General features: G+C 44.7%; 1 protein-coding gene across 11 annotated transcripts in view; it reads right to left on the bottom strand.

Annotated features, from left to right (window-relative positions):
* The window catches only part of PKHD1 (PKHD1 ciliary IPT domain containing fibrocystin/polyductin), a 417,278-nt gene that overhangs the window by 322,146 nt on the left and 74,119 nt on the right, over nt 1-21,013 (bottom strand). For all 11 annotated transcript variants that reach the window (XR_007356005.2, XR_007356007.2, XM_048845758.2 and 8 more), the window contains 5 exons: nt 19,847-20,042; nt 19,284-19,351; nt 15,234-16,859; nt 13,052-13,195; nt 1,283-1,496 (listed from right to left, as the gene is read on the bottom strand). Coding sequence is in view for 9 of the 11 variants with exons in the window: in XM_048845758.2 (XP_048701715.2) it covers nt 1,283-1,496; nt 13,052-13,195; nt 15,234-16,859; nt 19,284-19,351; nt 19,847-20,042 (2,248 nt within the window). In the remaining 2 variants the exon portion in view is untranslated. The remainder of the gene's footprint in view (nt 1-1,282; nt 1,497-13,051; nt 13,196-15,233; nt 16,860-19,283; nt 19,352-19,846; nt 20,043-21,013) is intronic.

Here is a 21,013-nt window from a genome sequence, read left to right as displayed (position 1 = left end):
TGTAAACCAGGCATAGAGCCATTGGAGCATTCACATTGATGGAATTACCCAGGTGCAGACCAGCTATAAGGGAGAGAAGAATCAGGACCCTATGTATTTATTTTTGTCTGTTAAGCGTCTAGAATAATCTCGTGCTATGTAAATCAGAAATAATAAAAACAATGGCACTGATCCTCAGCTGGTGTAAATGAGTAATAGCTCCAGGATCTGCCCCAGGATCTGATTCTCTTCTGACCGCACTGACTTTATACAAATGTAAATCAACTGACTCCAGGGAAGTTACTCTGATTTATACTGATGTGAGCAAGAGGAGACTCAAAGCCCAGAAACCTCAAACCAGGCTAGTTTCATGTGGTTTTCGGGTTTTGGAAAAACATTTGCACAATGGCAGTCTTGTCCTCCTTGTTAAATACATACTGTAATGCCTGCTGCTCTCACCACAGGGTTTAAGTAACTCCCATTGATTAACTTGTATCTCGCAACAGGAGAACATGGGGCCAGATCTTCAGCTGGTGTAAATCAGCATAGAGCCTCTGAAATCAGTGGAGTGATGCCAATTTACATCAGCTGAGAGTTTGGCCCATACTTTACAGAAAATCTTGGGCCAATAACCTGGTTATGTTCTGTTTATCTATTTGGTTAGGAAGGAGGACTTAAAAAAAAAAACAAATGGGAAAGTTTCACTCTTATTCTTTTCTGTCCACCACTCCCAACCCCTACCACAACCTTATAGGACTAAATTATTTGCAGGTGTAAACTGGCATAGTTCCATTAATGTCAATGGAGTAGTTCCAGTTTACACCCACAAATTTGGCCCATGGTTTCCAAAGCCTAAAGCTACAGTAACTGTCTGTGCACCCTTGTTGAGTAAACAGCATACAGCCTGCCAGATCCTCTGTGACTTTTTACCCATGAATCTCTTTGGAGAGGTGAAGGGGGGAAAAAATCCCTTCTGGTTTTCATAATGACTAATCTTTTCCCCCTTGGCATCCGCCAGATGTTGCTTTGGATCAGAAGATAAATATTAAAATCTAAAGAGGAACAAAGCAGGCTGTTTACTAGATGGATTTTCTGAGGTCTCTTGAATGCTTTAAAAGATGTGGGGGGCAGATGCTTTGATATGCACGCTGAATGGATTTCACAACCCAGTGGAACACACCAACCTAGGAAATAGAAATCCACTTTCTCCATAGCCCAACTCTGCAAACAAACACTAAGTGTCTTCTGGGAGACACTGAGCAGCATCAGGCCCACACTGCTGTGGGATAGAGTCAGGGCTAACCTGAAAAAGAGGCCAGCAAAAAGTGGCTGGGATGAGTTGACTTTTGTCTTGTTCTCCAGCCGAGAGTCATCGTCACACAGGTATATGTAAGGCCTGGCTCCTGCTAGGCTGTACGCTCCTGCTGTGATATGGACATCGCACTGAATGTATGCGGCCCCAGCTCCTCTGCAATCTTCTGAAGGATGGGTCAGGCCACAGAGAACAGCCAAGGACGCTGAAAAGACAGAAGGAAAAAAATACTCACCCACATAAGCATTGGCACTGATGCAAGTTAGAACCATATGCTGCCGCTGAAGTCAATGGGAGTTTTGCTGTTGCCTTCCATGGCAGAAGGGTCATGATTATTTTCCCAACCTAACCCTTTGGGAACCACAACCCTCCATCCTCATGATCAATATGATCTATTTATTACTCTGCACGTTGGGTTTGATCTCTTATCTATGTGGATAATTATGATCCTTTGTGCAGTATCTATCCAGATGCTCTTTAGAATAAAGTGACCCCTTGTGGGAGACAAAAGCAAGCCAGTGATTAGCTAAGGGGACGGGCGCAACTGCTGCCTGTAGGAGATGGGCCATTGTTTGCTTGCTTCAGCACAGCAGTACAGTATGTGCTCAGATCCTTGATTGTTCCCTTTCAGCTGAACAATCTCGACACTATTGTTCCCGTGGCTGGATCTGCACTTCATGAAGAGAGCGTTGTGCTCAACACACTGGGGGTCTGAGTGGGCTAATGCAATTAGCCTTTCACCATTTGGAGACCGAGGTTCACATTGGGGAAAGCTGTTGGGATGGAAAGCACAAACTGACTGTGAACCTTTCACCAGGAAATGTTGGCTGGTGATAAAGTTCATTGCAGATTTGAAGCTCAGCCCTGGTTCAGTGAAAGCATCAACAAAGCTTTGCAGGCTTTTCAAAGGAATGGATTTGCAGTGGATTTGGAGCTTTTGCTTGGAATCTGTTTGAAACTTGAGGCTTTACATGACTTTAACTCAATGGGTTTGGGAGGTTTATTAATTTGCTTTAAGAGGTTGGTTGGTTTGTTTTTTAAAGGATGGGTTTTGTGAGCTGAAAGTCAGGTGGGAAGAGGTTTATGGGCCTACAGGAATAGAAACCAGAGAACAAAATTCATTCGAAACCCTGAGGGTTTCATATAGTTCTGGGAGGATCTTCACCTGGCTAGCGCTCATCAAACAATGAATAGTTGAAAGGAATGATGGTCTTATGCCAGTGATTGTTGTATGTATTTCTATGGCCCTAAGAAATCCTCATCAGGGATCAGGACCAGAGCTGGTTGGGAATTTTTGAATGAAACTTTTTTGTTGTTAAAAATGCCGATTTGTTGAAAGTGAAAATTTTCACGTGAAAGGGCCAGTTTTGACAAATTTCTTGAGTTGAAAAGCATGTTGAAAAAAAAGTTTCCAAGTTGTCCCCTTCTGGTGTTTTCAAAACAAAAAAATTGTTCAAAAGGACTTTTCAGTACAAAATGTAAGCTAATTGTACTACAAATAATTATTTTAATTAAAAATGGTTGAAAGTGGACCATTTTGAAATATCAAAACACAAACACTTGATTGACTCCCCAGAAAATTCAGATTGTAAATTCACAAATGTTTTTGAAATTTTGACTTTTTAATCCAGAGTTGGGATAAGAAAAATTTCTAAAATCTGAAAAACATTCATGAGACAGGAAAAGCATTTTCTGCCCAGCTCTAGGCAGGATACCATTGTTCTAGGACCAGTTCAAACACATATAAACTAAGCAATCCCTGCCTCAGAGTTTATCACAACCCAGGCATAAAACAAGAGACAACAGGTAGATAAAAGCACTGCCAGCAGATTGAGGGAAGTGATTAGTCCCCTCTATTCGGCACTGGTGAGGCCACATCTGGAGTGTTGAGTCCAGTTTTAGGGGCCTCACACTACAGAAAGGATATGGACAAATTGGAGTGTCCAGCGGAGGTAAACGAAAATTATTAGGGGGCTGGGGCATATGATTTAGTAGCTGAAGGGGGGTTCCAAAGAGGATGGAGCTAGGCTGTTCTCAGTGGTGGCAGATGACAGAACAAGGAGTAATGGTCTCAAGTTGCAGTGGGGGAGGTCTAGGTTGGATATTAGGAAAAACTATTTCACTAGGAGGGTGGTGAAGCACTGGAATGGGTTACCTAGGGAGGTGGTGTAATTTCCATCCTTAGAGATTTTTAAGGCCCAGTTTGACAAAGCCCTGGCTGGGATGATTTAGTTGGGGTTGGTCCTGCTTTGAGCAGGCGGTTGGACTAGATGACCTCCTGAGGTCTCTTCCAGCCCTAAGCTTCTATGATTCTATGAAGACAGAGCATAAGGTAGCAATGAGAAAATACTGATCAGCATAAGGAGCAGTGGTCAAAGCACACCAGCTGCATAACCATTGTTGACGTTTTTTCAGACGTCATGGCAGAGGAGAGTTTTCAGGAAGGATTTTAGGAAGAACAATGAGGTGGCTTTGCAGACTTTATACGGAAATCTTCCCACAGGTGAAAGGCAGCATGGTAGAAAGCACAAAGATGCTTGTTTTAAAATGTACTAATGGGTGATGGTCATTGGCAGAGTAATGAAGTGGAGATGAGAGTAATCAATGTCTTGATACTGTTTGAGAGACGATGGGTAGGGTGGGGGAAAAATCGTAAGGAAGGGTTGCAGACCAAGCTGGATGAGCAAGCACCTCAAACAGGTGAGTAAGAGAAAGCAGAAACCCTACAAGGAATGGAAGATGGGAGGGATCAGCAAGGAGAACTCCCTCTTGGAGGTCACAAAGTGTACAGTAGGGATAAAGTCAGAACTGCCAAAAGCCAAGCTGAGTTGGACCTTGCAAAGGGAATTAAAACCAATAGTAAAAGGTTCTATAGCCATATAAATAAGAAGAAAACAAGGAAAAAAAGAAGAGGGACCACTAAGCACTGAGGATGGAGTGGAGATTAAACATAATCTAGGCATGTCCCAACACCTAAACAAATACTTTGCCTCAGTTTTTAGTTGCTTATGAGTAGTGGCAGGATGGCTAATGGCAACAAGGATATGGAGGCAGAAATTACCATATATGAGGTGGAAGTCGAAGTCAAACTCAAACACAAGCTTAATAGGACTAAATCAGGGCCTCAGATAATCTCCATCCAAGATTATCAAAGAAACTGGCACATGAAATTGCAAGCCCAATAGCAAGGTTTTTTTAAATGAATCTATAAACTGAGGGGTTGTACCTACGACTGGAGAATTGTTAATATAGCTCTTACTTTTAAGAAAGGGGGGGAAAGTGATCCAGGAAACTACAGGCCTGTTAGTTTGACCTCAATTATATGCAAGGTCTTGGAACAAACTTTGAAAGAGAAAGTAGTTAAGGACATAAAGGTGAACGGTAATTGGGATAAAATACAACATAGTTTTACAAAAGGTAGATCATGTCAGACCAACCTGATCCCCTTCTTTGAGGGGAACGGTGACCCGTGGCCACTGGGAGCTGCAGGGGACCGTGCCTGCAGATGGTCAACATAAACAAAATGTCTCATGGCCTGCCAGTGAATTACCCTGATGGGCTGCCTGCCGAAGGTTGCCAACCCCTGCTCTGGACAGACGAGCGTGTTTGAGGGTGAAGCAAGAACAAGAGGCAGCACTGGTTCCTGAAACCTCAAAATTTTCAACAATCCCCATTGAAGCATTCTAGGAAGGCAATGACAGGTCCTGGCTCAGGGGGTGTTGTGGCTGATTGGGCCCGAAGCACATTGTTCTCTGCACAGAGCTGATGGACTTGCTCCTGCAGTCCCGGATTCTCAGCAACCAGCTATGCTGTTTTATGCTTTGTTGTGTTTTGATCATCTGCCCTACAAGATATCACTCCAACACAGGGTTAATTTACAAACTAGTTTTATTGTGGCTGCTTACAATATGGCTTCTTCAGCCTCATGGCCTTTCAGACAGTTACCCAGGAGGTGTCACTTTCAAGCAATTCCCCTCTGGAAACACTATTCTGCATGAGAGTGTCTGCGAGCACTTTCATATTGTTACGTCCCTTCTCTTTTAAAGAAAATTGTCAAACGCCCCAGGAATAACTGATAAAGTAATCTAATGTATTCCTTTCAGATGCTGGTCATACTTGCAGTTATTGTGTTCACCACCTTAACCATTTGTCTAGCTATATCATGTACAATTTGGAAGTCCATCACACAAAATCCCTTAGATAAGCAGGTATTTAAACAATACACTCTCCTCTAGTACAATATGGTTCAATAGTGCCTCCCTGGTGCTGTTTTCTTCCAGTCTGGTCAATCACAGTCTCTATGTTTGGTGTTGCTGGAGTCTCCATCAAAACACCCTCTTCCTCCTGTCTTTCCTCTGGTATGCCCCAACATTGCCCGCTTCTAACAGCTCTGGCTTGGGATCCTCCTGCTGTAGAACCCTAAGATGTGTGTTGTTCAGACTGTCCTTAGAGGTTTGTTTTATTTTCCTAGTTTTGCGTCACTATCTATTCATTGTCCATTTGTACACGATATGATCGTTGGTTTCCTAGTTGCACCACTGTAGCTTTGTGTCACAGCTTAGTCTGTTTTGTTAATGGTTGTATATGTACTTTGTCACCTGGCTCCAGATCTGGCAGACCTCTTGCAGATCTGTTGTAGTAACACATTTGTCTTTTCTGTTGGTTTTTCTGTAGTTCACCATGTGAAGCACCTGCATACCCTGGCTCTGACAACCTTCTGCTTCTTGGCAACAGTATCTTCATTCTCTGGCTCATCAGTCTTTGGGCCGGATTAGAATGTAGGCCTTTTGAGGGAGTAATTCCTGTGATCTAGTCGTATTAAGTATGGGTTAGCCTCTGCAGCTTTTGCTTTTTTCCAGTTTCGTAGCAGTTTTTATGGCTGATTCCACTTGGCTATTGCTTCGAGGATACCCTGCTGAAGATGTTATGTGATCAAAATCCCAATCCTTATTGAACTTCCAGAATTCTCCTGAAACAAACTGTGATCCATTATCGGAACACACAATATCCAGTTTCCCACACCATGCAAAGTGTGCTTTTATCTTCCATACGACTATTCTGGATCCCATGTCTGGTAAAAAGCCTATCTCCTAGAAACTGGAAAAATAGTCTACAATTATTGTGTATCCTTTGTCTTCAAAGGTAAACAAATCCACTCCCACCTTTTCCCAGGGTCTTCTAGAATTTCATGTTGCCACAGAGTTTCTTTCAGTTGATGGTCTTCCCAAGATCTCCGTACATCATACTTTTTCATGAACGTTCATAATTGCTCATTCATTCTTGGCCAGCATATAGTCTCTCTGGATCGCCTTAAGCAACCATGAATTCCCAGATGCGATGAATGAACTTGGTACATATTCCAGCAGCTTTTAGGAATGAGATTAACTGCTCTTTCTCCCCCAAAACATAGTGCCATTCTGTGCACATAACATTCTTGCAGATAAGAGATGAGTTATCTCTTTAGGTGCTTGGTCTTTTGTTGCTGGCCATCCTTGAAGGATCATGAGTTTCAATGTCTGAAGCATTTTTTCTTGCTCTGTACCTCTCTCAACCTTTTGTGCAAGATATGTAAGTACTGTACTATATTTATTGTCTCCACCTCAGCCTCTATGGATTCCTCCTTCTAGGGCTCTGCCAGATATGCACAGCTCAAGGGGTCCACCAACACCAAGTCTCTGTCTGTGCAGTACTGCAGTCACATCATCATCCACTGTAAGTGCTTTGGTGCATTGAGCAATGGCTTTCTCCAAACACTTTTGAGAGGTTTATGGTCAGATTGTATCTCCACAGTGTGATCAGAAATGTATTGGTGATTTTTTTCCATTCCAAAGAGTATTGTTAACAACTTTTCCAATATGAGCAGAGCCCTTCTCTGTCATGGACAATGCACTGCTGCAAATAGAACAGATTGTCCCCCTTGCAGCATGGTATCTCCTGGGCCCGACTTGGATGTGTCATACTGTAGCATCAGGGGTTCATCTGCGTTGTAATATTTCAAAATGGGAACCTTCCCAGTTATCTTTTACTTACTTACTTGACAATAATCTTTTTGACCCGTCCACTCCTATGAGGTGTCTCAATGTGTCAGCTGTCTCAGGATCTCACAAATCTCAGACAGATGGTTGAAAAGCTTTCCCAAATAACTGACCATTCCCAGGAGTTTTTGGACTCCTTTAACATCACTGGGTCTTGGCATTTCTCTAATTGCCCTTATTTTCTCTGGGTCTACTTTCAGGCCTTTGGAGGCCAACAAATGTTCAATGTATAGCACCTCAGTTACTCTCAATTTGAGACTGTCCAAGTTCAATTTAATATTGTTTTCTCTGCTTCTCTGTAAAAAAATGTAGCAATGTGTAGTCCTGATCTTATTGAGCTTGTTCTGGATCATCATCCTCTCTCACTATCATCACAACTGCTATTGTCCAGGTTCCCATCAAGCCCTCCAATACTTGGGTCAGACTGCTCTGGAATACCTCTGATACCGAACTGATTCCCATTGGCATCCTTAATCATCAGTATCTCCCAAGTGGAGTTGCACAAGTTGTCAAGTAACTGGATTTTTCATCCAATTTAATGTGCCAGAATCCATGTTTCATATCGCATTCTGTAAGAAGTCTCGCTTTAGACAGATCTGTTAATATGTCCTCAATTGTAGGCAGGGGGGAATGGCTCCATTTCAAAGCTTTGGTTAAAGTCTTTGGGTCTATACATATTCTCAGCTTTTCAGATGGCTTTCTTACCACCACAAGACTGCTTTTCCAGTTTGTGCTCTTCTCTACAGGATGAATAATTCCACAGTTCTGTAAACTCTACAGTTTGTCTTTCAGTGGCTGTAGTAATGCAATGGGTACTTTCCCTTTTTTGGCAATTTAACTGGCTTCACACTGGTGTCAATCTATGTTTTATAAACACTATCTAACTGTCCATCTCCCTGAAACGTATCTTGATACACCCTCTGTATCATCTCCTAGTCCAAGGTAATATCATCCAAGGTATCTTAGTCATCTTGCTATCCACTTTTATTATGTTCTGGAACTGTACTTTTATCCGGTTCCTGGCTTAGACAGTCTTGCTGCCCAGAAGCAATACTGCTGTCTCATCACCTGTGACCACAAAGTCCAGTCTGTATTTTTTTTCTTTGGATTTCTTAATTTAATTTTACATTTCCCCAATGGGCTTTAATGTGATCTGGTTGTACATTGTTAACAGCTGGTTGGTCTCTTCCAACCATATGTCTGAGTTCACCAGACTGTGGCACGAGTTGTAACATTATCCCAATCAATCTAATTGAAATTGTATCACTTTCCTCCCAAATAACCTGGCTGCATACAACTGTTTCTGGTGCTTACGAGGGTCTTCTTGCACTGTGTTTACCATCTGTTTGGTCACTCATACAATGTCCTCATACTCTGTTGCTCTCTTTAGTTACTGTGTGTACCTTGAATTTGTTTTTCTTCTCTTTGGGAAAAAAACCCACTTGGCTGCAAAATGATTAAATTTTTCAGAGAGATGGCATTTTTTCCCCACAAGCTAGACACTTTTCTTTCTGTCTTTCATGTTTTCTCCCACAGTATTGGCACGTGTCTGTAGCATTGTCATCTACTGATGTTGCATCTGGTTTTGATTTCCCTTTCTGATGTATTGTGTGGACAAAACTTTCCTGCAAAGTCAAGTCAGCTTCCCTCAGCAACCGCTCTCATATTTGTGAGTCTCATATCTGGTCACACTATCCAGTCTCTTCTCAATGAAGCTTTAATATTTCCAAAACTGCATCTGGCTGCTAGCACTTTTAAATCAGTGCTTTATCTATCTATATCTTCTCCAGCTGCTTGATCCCAAGTCAAGAAATGATACTTTTCCACCATTTCATTCTTCCTGGGGTTAGAGAGAGTACCAAAACAGCCAGTTATTGCTTTTTAGGTGTGCGGAGCTCAGGAAATTTCCGCACAGAGTCTCACTGACCTCTTTCCTTTTTTCTCCAATCAGGTAACGAAACAGTTTTATTTTCACAGCATCTTCTTTATCTTCCAGTGAGGTTAAATTCCTCTTTCCAGCTCTTCCACACCTGAGTGAAATTCTTTGCTTGCAGGTTTAATGTCCCCAGAGGCTTCAGACCCTCCATTTTTCTGTTATCAGCTGTGTCTTATAAAGCAAACTGTGTACTCACAGAAGTATTCTGCCCTCTGCAGTGCTGCTCTGAAGGGCCTCCCCACTGTCTAGGACTTGATTACCCCTGCCACCATGTTTTAGGCTTTGTGGTGTCCAGATCATCTGCTATATAAGATCTCACTCTGACATGGGGTTAATTAAACTCAGCTTCTCCAGCCTACTGGCTTCTCAGACAGTTCATTTTCAACTGTAGGCTGCACAAACGTGTCTGCTAGCATGATAAACTTACTCCTGCAATGCCCGATTCTTGACAATCAGCTGCGAAATCTGTGCTGCATGGCTTGGTTATCCATCTGGAGGGGCTTAATGGCTCATGCAGAGCCAGCACTCCTTGGCATAAAGAGCCAGACCTGCTCAGAGAGGTTGGTTGTCCAAGCAAATTGCCATGGACTGGGATGTAGGGAGTCAGTCCCAGTGGTCAGAGCAGTGGTGGTCAGATGTAGTCACCAGATCAGGAGTCAGAGCCAGAGACGGAGCCAGGTCCCAGGTTAGAACTGGAGACAGTAGCCGGGGGGTGGGGGGGGGGGGCACAGAAGCAGGGATCTGTAACAAGGCAGGAAGGCAGGAACCAGGCAAAGATCAAGAATCAGGTGAGAGGGCAAGGTCTCATGTAGCACTCAGCTAGAGATTCACCTAGTTGCTCCAAGAACTTCCTGTGCCTCCTTCTGGCTTAAAGAGCGAGACCGAGCCAATCAGAGAGGCCAGGCCTCTCCTCCAATTAGGAGCTTTGTGGTCCATGCTTCTGGTGCGCTGGGACCCACCAGTCCACATTCCCTGCTGGTACCAGCAGTCCGAGGACTGCCTGGGGACCCATCAACCCACATTCAAGACCCATGATCTCTCACAAATAAGTACCTTAGATAGATAAGATTTGAGGACTTCAATAGCTCAGTCATAGGTGAGAGGTTTATTGCAGGAGTGGGTGGGTGAGATTCGGTGGCCTGCATTGTGCAGGAGGTCATACTAGATGATCATAATGGTCCCTTCTGACCTTAATATCTATGAGTCTATAAGCAGCAAGAAAAATATTAAAAATAAAATGAAACTCACATGCTATGACTTAAAAAAAAATATTTGCAGTTGGTGGAATCATTCAAAGGCACTTTGTTTATGTTTGTGCGGTCTACATAAAAATACATGAAGGGGAGGTATTTCTGCAGCAGGATGTGATGTAACAGAGGAATACATCCACCCACTTCCCCAGTCCCAGGCACAGAGCACAGCCAGGAAACATCAAACATGCTTCTAATCTGCGTGCACGTGCCTCTGTACTGAAGTGTAGCAAAGGCCCCAAAATCATGTCCCCTAGGCCTCTGTACACAGCTTGTCTCTCTGTACCACTGCAGTGGTTAGGAACCTCTCTGCTGAGCGAATGAGGCTAGCAAAAGGGAACTCTGCATGTCAACAGCTCACTAGTCTAGCTGGTAGAGGCCAGCCAGCACATCACAGATGTAAAACTCCCAGAGAACAGCACAAAGTAAACGGCAGATGTGAGGCTAGATTAAAAAGATCTTTGGCAGGCCAATTATTATCTAAAAATATAACCTGCAAATAGAATTCTAATGAAAATATGAATATCAAGCTATTTTACCATTTGTGGTATGTTTGCGAGAGATGAACGCATTTGAGTTTGTGTCTACAAACATTTATATATTTATGTTTATGTGCCTATACCAGCATTGCAAATATCTACTTGCCCCTAAACTAGCGTGAGTTTGTTTTTTAGTTTGTTTCTTGACCAGAAAAAACAAATATTTTTCTAAGTGTAACAGATCATCACTGGTAGAGGGTAGGTGAGAGAGAGAGAAAGAGAGAAGTTAGCCTTCTCAACAGCATATTGGGTAGGATATGAAATAAATATCGTCATTCAGGAAGAGCCAAGCAATAAACAAGGAAAGGTCTTATTTGTCTGTTTAGTGGGAAGTGCAACCTACCCAACTCAATTCCCCAAACTAAATGACGAAGAAACTCTTTGATACAGTCACTTGCTGACATCTAGTGCCCATTTGAAGTATTGTCTGGACAAGCATATTCTCTCCACCTCAGCCATGGTCCAAAGCACAATAAATTTAGAAACACCATTCTTCATGTTTTCACAGAATAAAATACAATAAAATGATTGAGACTATTTCTTTTTCTTAAATAACCAGTCTCCCCCTTCCCTCATTCAAGCACTGAGTCTTTTAACATGAGATATTCCAGTTCCCAGGACAGAGCTTAAAGGACAGTTCCTACGACTGTTCCCAAATCCTGTTTAAATAAGTGATTATTTACAGTATCTCAGGTTCATCCCACCCACATTCAAACACACACAGTTTTGGTTTGGTTTGTATTTTGAGATTGCTTATAGAGAAACCCAGAGAATGAGGCAAAACGACAAGTGGGAATTCCACAGGTTGGTAGTCACAGATATTCTCATAGCATCACCCCATAGGGTGGGAGGGATTTACAGATCCATGGAGGAGCAGAGGCCATGGACTTTTGACCTCAGGAAGGTCTGTAGAATTTAAAGAAATATTACATGTAACCCACACACCTCCTGAGTGTGGTGTTCTATCCCCTCTAGTGGCTCCTAGACCACTTAGAGATTAATGAGTCTGCTACGGCCTTAGCTAAGGGCCATGTGCCTTTTAGCTCATGCAGTAGAGGCTCATTCATTTAGCTCCAGAGGTCCCAGGTTCAATCTCACGCCCCGATGACCAGAGTCTGTCAGTGTTACAAGTCAGGGCTTGCCCAGGATATCAACTAGAAAGTCTCTGAAGCTTCGGACACGCTTCCTCAGCTAGGAAAAGTATGTAACCCACACACATCCTGGGTGTGGTGCTCTGTCCCCTCTCGTAGCACGGAGAGCACTTAGAGATTATTGAGTCTGCTACAGCCTTAGCTAAGAGCCATGTGGCATTTAGCTCCAGAGGTCCCAGGTTCGAACCTGCCCACCAACGATCGGGGTCTGTCCATGTTACATACAGATCTCATGGTACTCACTTAGCCCCTCCAACCTACTCTTTGGGCTACCCTTAGAGTAGTTTGGGGGTACTTACATTGTAAGCCGCTCGGGGCAGGACCATCTCTTTGTCATATGTTTGTAGACTGCCTAGCACAATGGGGCCCTGGCCTGTAGAAGCTACTGCAGTGCCAGTAATAATACCCTGCATGCCATAGTCTCCTCCCACCCCGTTCTCTACCTCCTGCCACAGAGAAAAGGAAGGTGCAGGTGCTTCTGCTGGCTTGTTCCCAGGGGAAAGATGCTGCAGAGAAAGGCTGTCATCCAGCCACGTCTCTTATCACATCTCCCACACACACAAAGCTGGGAGCATGTAGTGTTTCCAGAGAGGGCCTGACCCAAGCCCACTGACATCAATAGAAAGACTCCCATGGACATCAGTGGGATTTTGGAGGAGGGTCAGGATGCGGTGGCCACTGCCATGTTGGCTCCTCTCCCTTCTCCATGGCACTTTTTGAGCCATCAGAGGTGCCCCTGCCTCTCCTAATTCACGCTGGGATTTTTTGCAATGGGAATCCAGGACATTTGTTTGAGGTCGGGGATAGATTTTAGGCGGGTTCATTATTGAGCCCAACATGGTAACTGACCGTCCAAGCGTGGGGCAAGGCAGCTCACATAGGTCGTCGTGGTGTCACCTCGCATTTCACAGGGAGCGCCACAGATGGTCACGGAGGTGTTTCCTGGGGCAAACCCAGTGCCGTGCATGCACATTGCCCCTCCACCCAGGCCACCTAGGAAGAGAATAGAGAAAGGGATTGAAAACAGAGCGTCATGACTGGCCATTAACGAGACCAGCTTGGAACTGCAGCCTCAATTTACAAGGGCTTCAAAATCTGCCTTTACACTCTGCATTATGGGTAAGGGAAAGGCCATCACAGATGTGCCTCAGTTATCCACAACTAATACTTGGAGCACGATCATCTCTGGCCACTGCATCTTGCACGGCTCTACAGAGGGTGAGGGGTGATTGCGATGCTGCACTACCTTTAACACCCCACTCAGAGACAAAATTTAAGGACTGCTGGTTCCTCCATGTACCCTGGGGGATGAAATACACCCCCAAAGGGAGCTGGGAGTAGGCAGGTCCATAGCCCTATGCTCCAGACCATGAAGATAGCAAGGCATTCGGGGTAATCAGGCTACAACACCCACAGGGATCTTGCAAGTGATATGCTTCTCCTACATTTCTTGGAGCTCCCACTTGGGTAATTCAACTCCACATAACCCCTAGTGTAGGGCAGTGACTTAATACCACAATCTGATGTAACACCTGACATCTTGGTCACCACTGGAGACTGGACCAGGGGCCTTCACAGCTAAAAGCGTGAGCCTCTACAGCTTGAATTAAAAGGAGTAGGTCCCTGTGATGGAAACTATAGCTGAGCAATATTGTCCAGAATATCAGGGTTGGAAGGGACCTCAGGAGGCCATCTAGTCCAATCCCCTGCTCAAAGCAGAGCCAACCTCAACTAAATCATCCCAGCCAGGGCTTTGTCAAGCCTGACCTTAAAAACCTCTAAGGATGGAGATTCCACCACCTCCCTAGATAACCCACTCCAGTGCTTCACCACCCTCCTAGTGAAAAAAAGTTTTTCCTAATATCCAACCTAAACCTCCTCCACTGCAACTTGAGACCATTACTCCTTGTTCTGTCATCTGCTACCACTGAGAACAGTCTAGATCCATCCTCTTCGAAACCCCCTTTCAGGTAGTTGAAAACAGCTATCAAATCCCCCCTCATTCTTCTCTTCTGCAGACTAAATAATCCCAGTTTCCTCAGCCTCTCCTCATAAGTCATGTGCTCCAGACCCCTAATAATTTTTGTTTCCCTCCGCTGGACTCTTTCCAGTTTTTCCACATCCTTCTTGTAGCATGGGGCCCAAAACTGGACACAGTACTCCAGATGAGGCCTCACCAACTCTGAATAGAGGAGAATGATCATGTCCCTCGATCTGCTGGCAATGCTCCTACTTATACAGCCCAAAATTCTATTAGCCTTCTTGGCAACAAGGGCACACTGTTGACTCATATTCAGCTTCTCGTCCACTGTAACCCCTAGGTTCTTTTCTGCAGAACTGCTGCCTAGCCACTCGGTCCCTAGTCTGTAGCGGTGCATGGGATTCTTCCTTCCTAAGTGCAGGACTCTGCACTTGTCCTTGTTGAACCTCATCAGATTTCTTTTGGCCCAATCCTCTAATTTGTCTAGGGCCCTCTGTATCCTACCCTTAGCCTCCAGGGTATCTACCTCTCCTCCCAGTTTAGTGTCATCTACAAACTTGCTGAGGGTGCAGTCCACGCCATCCTCCAGATCATTAATGAAGATATTGAACAATACCAGCCCCAGGACCAACCCTTGGGGCACTCCGCTTGATACCAGCTGCTAACTAGACATGGAGTCATTGATCACTACCCGTTGAGCCAGATGATCTAGCCAGCTTTCTATCCACCTTATAGTCCATTCATCCAACCCATACTTCTTTAACTTGCTGGCAAGAATACTGTGGGAATTCACATTATCAATTCCTGAAAATCAAGAGAATTTAGCATGTGAGCAGCTGACAGACCCCCAGCCAGGACACTTGCTCATAGTCTGTGGAAGAAACAAATCAGGCCACATTCACTCCCCCGATACTCTAGATTTTGGTGCGTTTGTCGAAGGGAGAGGGGTCACTAGTGATTTCCTTTCTTACAAACTCCAAATACAAACTGTGACATCTCTGTCACTGCTATTACCCAGAGACAGTCATCCAGAGCCACTCATGCACTTACCCCAGTTGTTGCATGTGGATGTGACAGTAAGCTGAGAGGTGAATGTCAAGTTTGACGAAGCCCAGCCTCGGAGGAAGTCGCCGCCAAAGACCCGGTATTCTCCAGCAGGAAGCCTGGGAGCCGAGCACTGCAAAGTGGTGTGATTGCCAGTGATGTTGGTGCAGGGGGAGTTACCAATGGAAACGTGCATTCTTTCCACCCCTGTCATCCGTGACACGGTCATTGTTAAAAGGAGACCCACCGGAGGCCAAAGGAAAAGGAAAATGGGGGTGAACTCTTCACTGTAACTTATTTCACCAAGGTGGTAGGAGATGCCATCTATTTCTAGAGCTAAAGCATGGATTCCATTGCCCAGAGGAACAGAGCACCGGAGAACTACATAGCTGACATCTGTAATGAGGCAGAGTCGGTTCCCAACAAGAATGGAAGTGCTGTTCCTTCCTTTCAGTGCTGCCCCTTGTATGGAAAGAAGGCCCCCACCATTGGTACTGAAATTTTGTGGGTAAAATTTGAGCACACAAGGAATGACGGTGAAGATATGGGAATCCCTGCTGAAGCAAGCATGCCCTCTTCTTCTGTTGGACACAGAAAGGCTGTGCTCACCTGGGGAAAGGCTGCCTGTCTGGCATTTTATGGTGGTCTCATTCCAGAAAGTTATGTTACAAGAGGCACAGTTGTCCACTTGTATCACAAGTTCATCAATTGCCAAACCTAATCTCTGGCCTCTGATCAGCAGAGATGACAATGTCCCATTGATCTCCCAGACCACAGCATCTACTCTAGGGGTCCACTCTTTCAGAAGGTGGAGTGCACAGTCTGTGAGGCAGACGCTGTGGATTCCATTTACAGTCACTGTGACATTAAGGACTTGAGATGCATCAGGCAACCACCAGTCACCCAGAGGAGGTTCCCTTGGAAGAAGAGCACAGCTGATCCTATTGTAATCCACACTGTGGATTTCACAAGTATAGTTACCCGTCAGGCTCACATGAACTGAATTCCTCCTGGATTTTAGAGCAAGACCGGATATAGTGAGCAACAGCCCACCACAAGCTGAGCCTTGTGATGGAATTATGGCCTTTACCTTTGGGACTAATGTAAAGTTTGGCAGTGCAGCTGTCACGTTGGCATAGCCCAGCTGCTTCTGAAGAACTCTGATGGGATGGATCCCAGGTTCCAGAGTGCTCAGTGGGAAGGAGCATTGAGAAAGGGTTGTGGATTCATTCGCGCATTGAAACTCCAGCTCACATTCAGAGTCTCCCAGCTTAGCCACTGAACCAGTTATATTTATTCCTTCTATGCCCAGCCACAGGCTGTCATTCTTCATTTCTACTTCCACAGAGGTAACTACCGGAGTCAAAGCCATCTGGTAAGTAAAGGTGATATTCCTCTTTGGGAAGCTCCAGGAGGGAAGGAGTGGAGAGGATCTGTTACCAATGAACACCCCCACTAGTGCCGAGATGTCCTGGGACTCTATATTGGAGAAATCAGCAGCCGGTGGGCTCTGGCACCATATTGTCTCTTCCACCAAGCGGGTAACATCACAGGCTCGCGTGCCTATAAAGACTAAAAGCTGGGAAGGGTTTTGGCTAAAGCCTTTTCCAGAGATTGTGAGGATTGTTCCGCCTAGGGGTACAGATCAAATCAAATGGTTAGCACCATGGAATCAGCTCAGAGTGAATTCTAATATGGCGAAACTCCATTTAGATTTCTACAGCTGCATTGTCTCAGCCTCTTCTGCCCTTAAAACGAAGTTCATTGGCACCTGATCGCCACAGTTTATATGACACTGCTTCCTACATTGAACCCTCCCGCACCACTGCATCCCAGTGTGTAACATTTAACAATTTAACATGGGGAAAGCAGCGAGAGTTTGAAAAATTCTAATTCCTGCGTTCTAAGGACAGGTTTGCTGAGCACAGGATTCTTCAAAACTGGGCACTTTACCCTGTGATCACTGTTTGCCTGGCAGCTGCATTCCAGCTATACATCCCTGGAGTATGGGCTTGCCCCTCCTCCTTGTGCAGAGTGGCATGAACTAACTTGCACATGAGGTTGTGATGCAACACCATGTAGTGGTGGAAAAATATCAGACTGCAGTGCAGACATCACCAAAGCTAACCCTTTGTCTGCTAGGAAGAGGATTAAGCAAATCAGTGGGGTGAGCTCAGACTTTCAGCTGCTATAACACAGGCCTAAATTCCTTTATTCCAAGCCTAAACACAGCAAAGATCTTTGGCAAGTGCTTCAGCAAGAGAGCTCTCCCTAGGAGCTATATAATTTGTTGATAGCTCCATTAACATGACAGTTTTTGGAGGACCCAATAGCAAGGTGTGCCCAAATCTTGCCCAATTCAAGGCTGTATTGGTAACCTGCCATGACATCAAGAGGCCACATGTTAATGGCATAAAACTGAGCAGATTGCCACTACTGTCATCTTTAATACAAAGATGCACCATGTGAAACTCCATATCCCAGCTTGCAATACTCCATCCTGAGCCAATCAGCCTCCACTGACTTCAAAGTGGTGCATCCCATGCTGCAGCCTGTAGTTACTGTGTGGGATAGTCCTCCAAATTAAAGAAGGTTTCAGAGGAACAGCCGTGTTAGTCTGTATTCGCAAAAAGAAAAGGAGTACTTGTGGCACCTTAGAGACGCCACAAGTACTCCTTTTCTTTTTGCAAATTAAAGAAGGTGGCCCTGGACTATAGACTATTCACTGGCTATCCTATGCGACTTTCTAGAAAGTTTTAATACATCTTTTTGTCAAGTCACTAAACCCCGGTCCTCTCAAAAAACAACAAAGTGGAACTAGTATGACTTGGCCAGCTTTTTCGCTCAACACTGGTTCTGAGGCATCCCGATCCCAAGATAGTACACTCTGTGGAGTAGCATCCCGGTCTCCACATTCGTCGGTAACGTGCCTGGCATGCAGCTGGAGCTGAACATCATTCGTAACCAATCAAGTTTTTCTTAAACCTTGAATTTACTTCTAAAAAGATAATTATTCTACAATCCACGTTTTTAATGATTTAACCTTCCAGTTTGATGGGCTTTGCTATATCTAAGTTGGCATCAGCTCTCAAAGCTGAATAATATTTGACACTGTAAATAATGAATCAACACAGAGCCCCTCTATGATTATGGCCAGCAGAGGAGTTAAGTGATTTGGCTAAGGCAATCCATAGAATCCATGAGTTTCTAGCTCCCAGTCCTGCACTTCAAGCACAAGACTATGCATCCCCTCTCACCCACTAGGGCCAGATTCTCCTTTTCCTACCTCCAGATTTACACTGGAGGAGCTCCACTGAGTTCAGTGGAGATACTGCTGATTTACACTGGTGTGAGACAGAGCAAAATCTACAACTTAATTGTCTACAACTTAAAATGTTCATTGCCTCCATATCTGCTACACAGCAAAACAATAGAGACACTCCATGACCCTGCAAAGATTTATGGTCAGCTTTAGTCCTAGTGGGACTCCTCGTGTACTTCAAAGACATATGCACATTTAATGTTACACCCTGGGATCTCCGGACTGAAAAAGCCAGCACCAGTTATTCAAGTGTGAGTGGTTTTTGTTCATTTGGTTCATTCATGAGGGGAAACAAATTCAAAGGACAAGGGATCTTGTCATCAACCCTATGGCCAACTTGTTCCAATATTAGACAGACAATCCACAAGTGGTCTGCTCAATATACTCACACACACCCAGAGAGTTCCTGGCAGGCAGCTGCTGCCTGTCAATACAAGTCCACATAATAAGGGTTCACACATTTACAAATGCCGTCATCTGAACAGATGTGAAATTGGACGTCCTTCCCAGTCACAGAGGGGAGAGGAGTCCTTGATCCCTTGATGGCCCCCAGAAGTGGTGATGCTATTTACCCAGTGCTTAATTTGTGCCAGGGCTAAATCCCGGCACCTCCTAGCTCAGCAGTTCATAATTCCAGCACCTCTGGGCTTGCCGCATAAATTATGAAAGTAAAAAAAAAAAAAATTGCTTGAGCCCCAGCACCTCTTCCATTGCAAATTAAGAGCTGTATTTACCCAGAATGGAGCCACAGCAGGGCTCTATGCTAAGGATCTCAGTGGTGTACTGGATGAATGGATCAACTCTGCAAAACACAAACACAGGATCAGTCCTTTACTTTTCCTTTTTGTCCCACATGCTTTTCTCCCCTTGCCTTTCCTGGCCAGATCCCTGAATAGCCTCCCTACGTCTCCTGCTTGGTTCCATGCCATCTCCCTGGTGCCCTCTTACAAGTCATTATCATTCCAGTCCACGAAGACTCTCTCCCCTTGGAGCCCAGGCATGTAACTAGCTGGTCAGGGTCCTTACAGAGCAACATGAAGGGACAGGTATTACGAATACTACTGAAGCAGTGCATAGTGCTACTGACTGCAGTGGGACTAAAGAACAGGGATTCACTCCTGAATCAGGGTCGTAGTAATTGCTAATAATTTATAAAACATACAGCTGAGCTCTTTCTTAGCAAGCGGGCTCTCTTACCGAGCCCATGTTATCTTTGCTTTTCCGTTAACCCTAAAATCCCAAGTAGAATTTAGCTAATGAAGTTCACATCCTTGAGGGAACAGGCACATTCACTCACCCATGTGAGCCAATTGCAATGCCATTGATGATGACAGAAAGGTTGTACCATCCATCTGCCAGAGCAGGCAGTTCTACATCGACGCCATAGGCTGTTCGTGCTTGGATCTGTGCCACTGTGTCCTCAATTTTGACCTGTACATCCAGGCCCGTACAATTTGCGAATGATGATATTCTAATCTGGAGTGACTGGTGCCCTGTGGAAAGGAGAACACATGAAGCAGTCGAATTGTTTGTTGATACCGTGAATCTAGTGCATCGGCAAGTGTCAGAGCAAGAGAAGTCTCTTCACAACACAAGCTGTAGCAATGCAAGTTTCTTTGGCACACTGTCCTGCCCATTCGCATCAACCCTGGGCTAGAGGGCCTCTTCTAGAAAAGTGAATGTTAGTCTCCATGGGCCCCCATCCATCCCTTTGCCTCTCTAGTCAAGTTGCCAACTGGGGTGGCAGTTTTTCGAGATGTTGACGCCTTCCCACTGCACTAGCAACTGGACTGTGACCACCAAACCTACATCACAAAGGCCACTTAGCCAATAGTCTTGCTGGGGTTGGGGTGTGGAGGTTGGTTGAGTTATGTAAAATTGAAAAGTTTAATATTCCATTAACATTCTTCTGTGCTATCCAGCTCCCTTAGATAAAGCAAGTCTGATTCAGATAGTCATTGTGTCTACTGATGGGTAGCCCAGCCCACTTAACTAATAAACACAGACTTCCTAGTCAGGCACTGATCTTTCTGTCTCTGCAGATGCCTCTCCAGTGCATTACCACAGCTAGGATTCAATCTGGGGGCTTTTATAACCTTCATTCTAAAGAGAAGCCACTCCCTTTAATGAGGCAGTAGGAACTGGACTAAGCTTCTCTCAGCCACCGGCCCCTCTGAGCAGAGTTTGAAGCAGGTACTTTCCAATTCTATATGTAAATGTAACTCTTCTGCCAGATGGAGTCAACAGAAAAAGAGATTCTTCTTAGCAAAGCAAAACAGAACCAGCTCGAGCCCCCATCCAGTAACCTGGGAAAACTAAACACCACTCTTGGGCACCTCAGAGGCCACATCGACACTGCGAAATTAAGTCGACCTAACTTACGTCAGCATACAGCTGCCTCAGTACTTACGCCGCTTGTGCATGCCTACACTTTGCTCCTTGTGTCATCAGTGCGCACCCTCAC

The sequence above is a fragment of the Caretta caretta genome, chromosome 3 (assembly GCF_965140235.1).
Source record: "Caretta caretta isolate rCarCar2 chromosome 3, rCarCar1.hap1, whole genome shotgun sequence".
NCBI classification, from domain to species: Eukaryota; Metazoa; Chordata; order Testudines; family Cheloniidae; genus Caretta; species Caretta caretta.
Note: the sequence above shows the minus strand (reverse complement) of the source record. Positions and strands in the feature narration are given on the sequence as shown.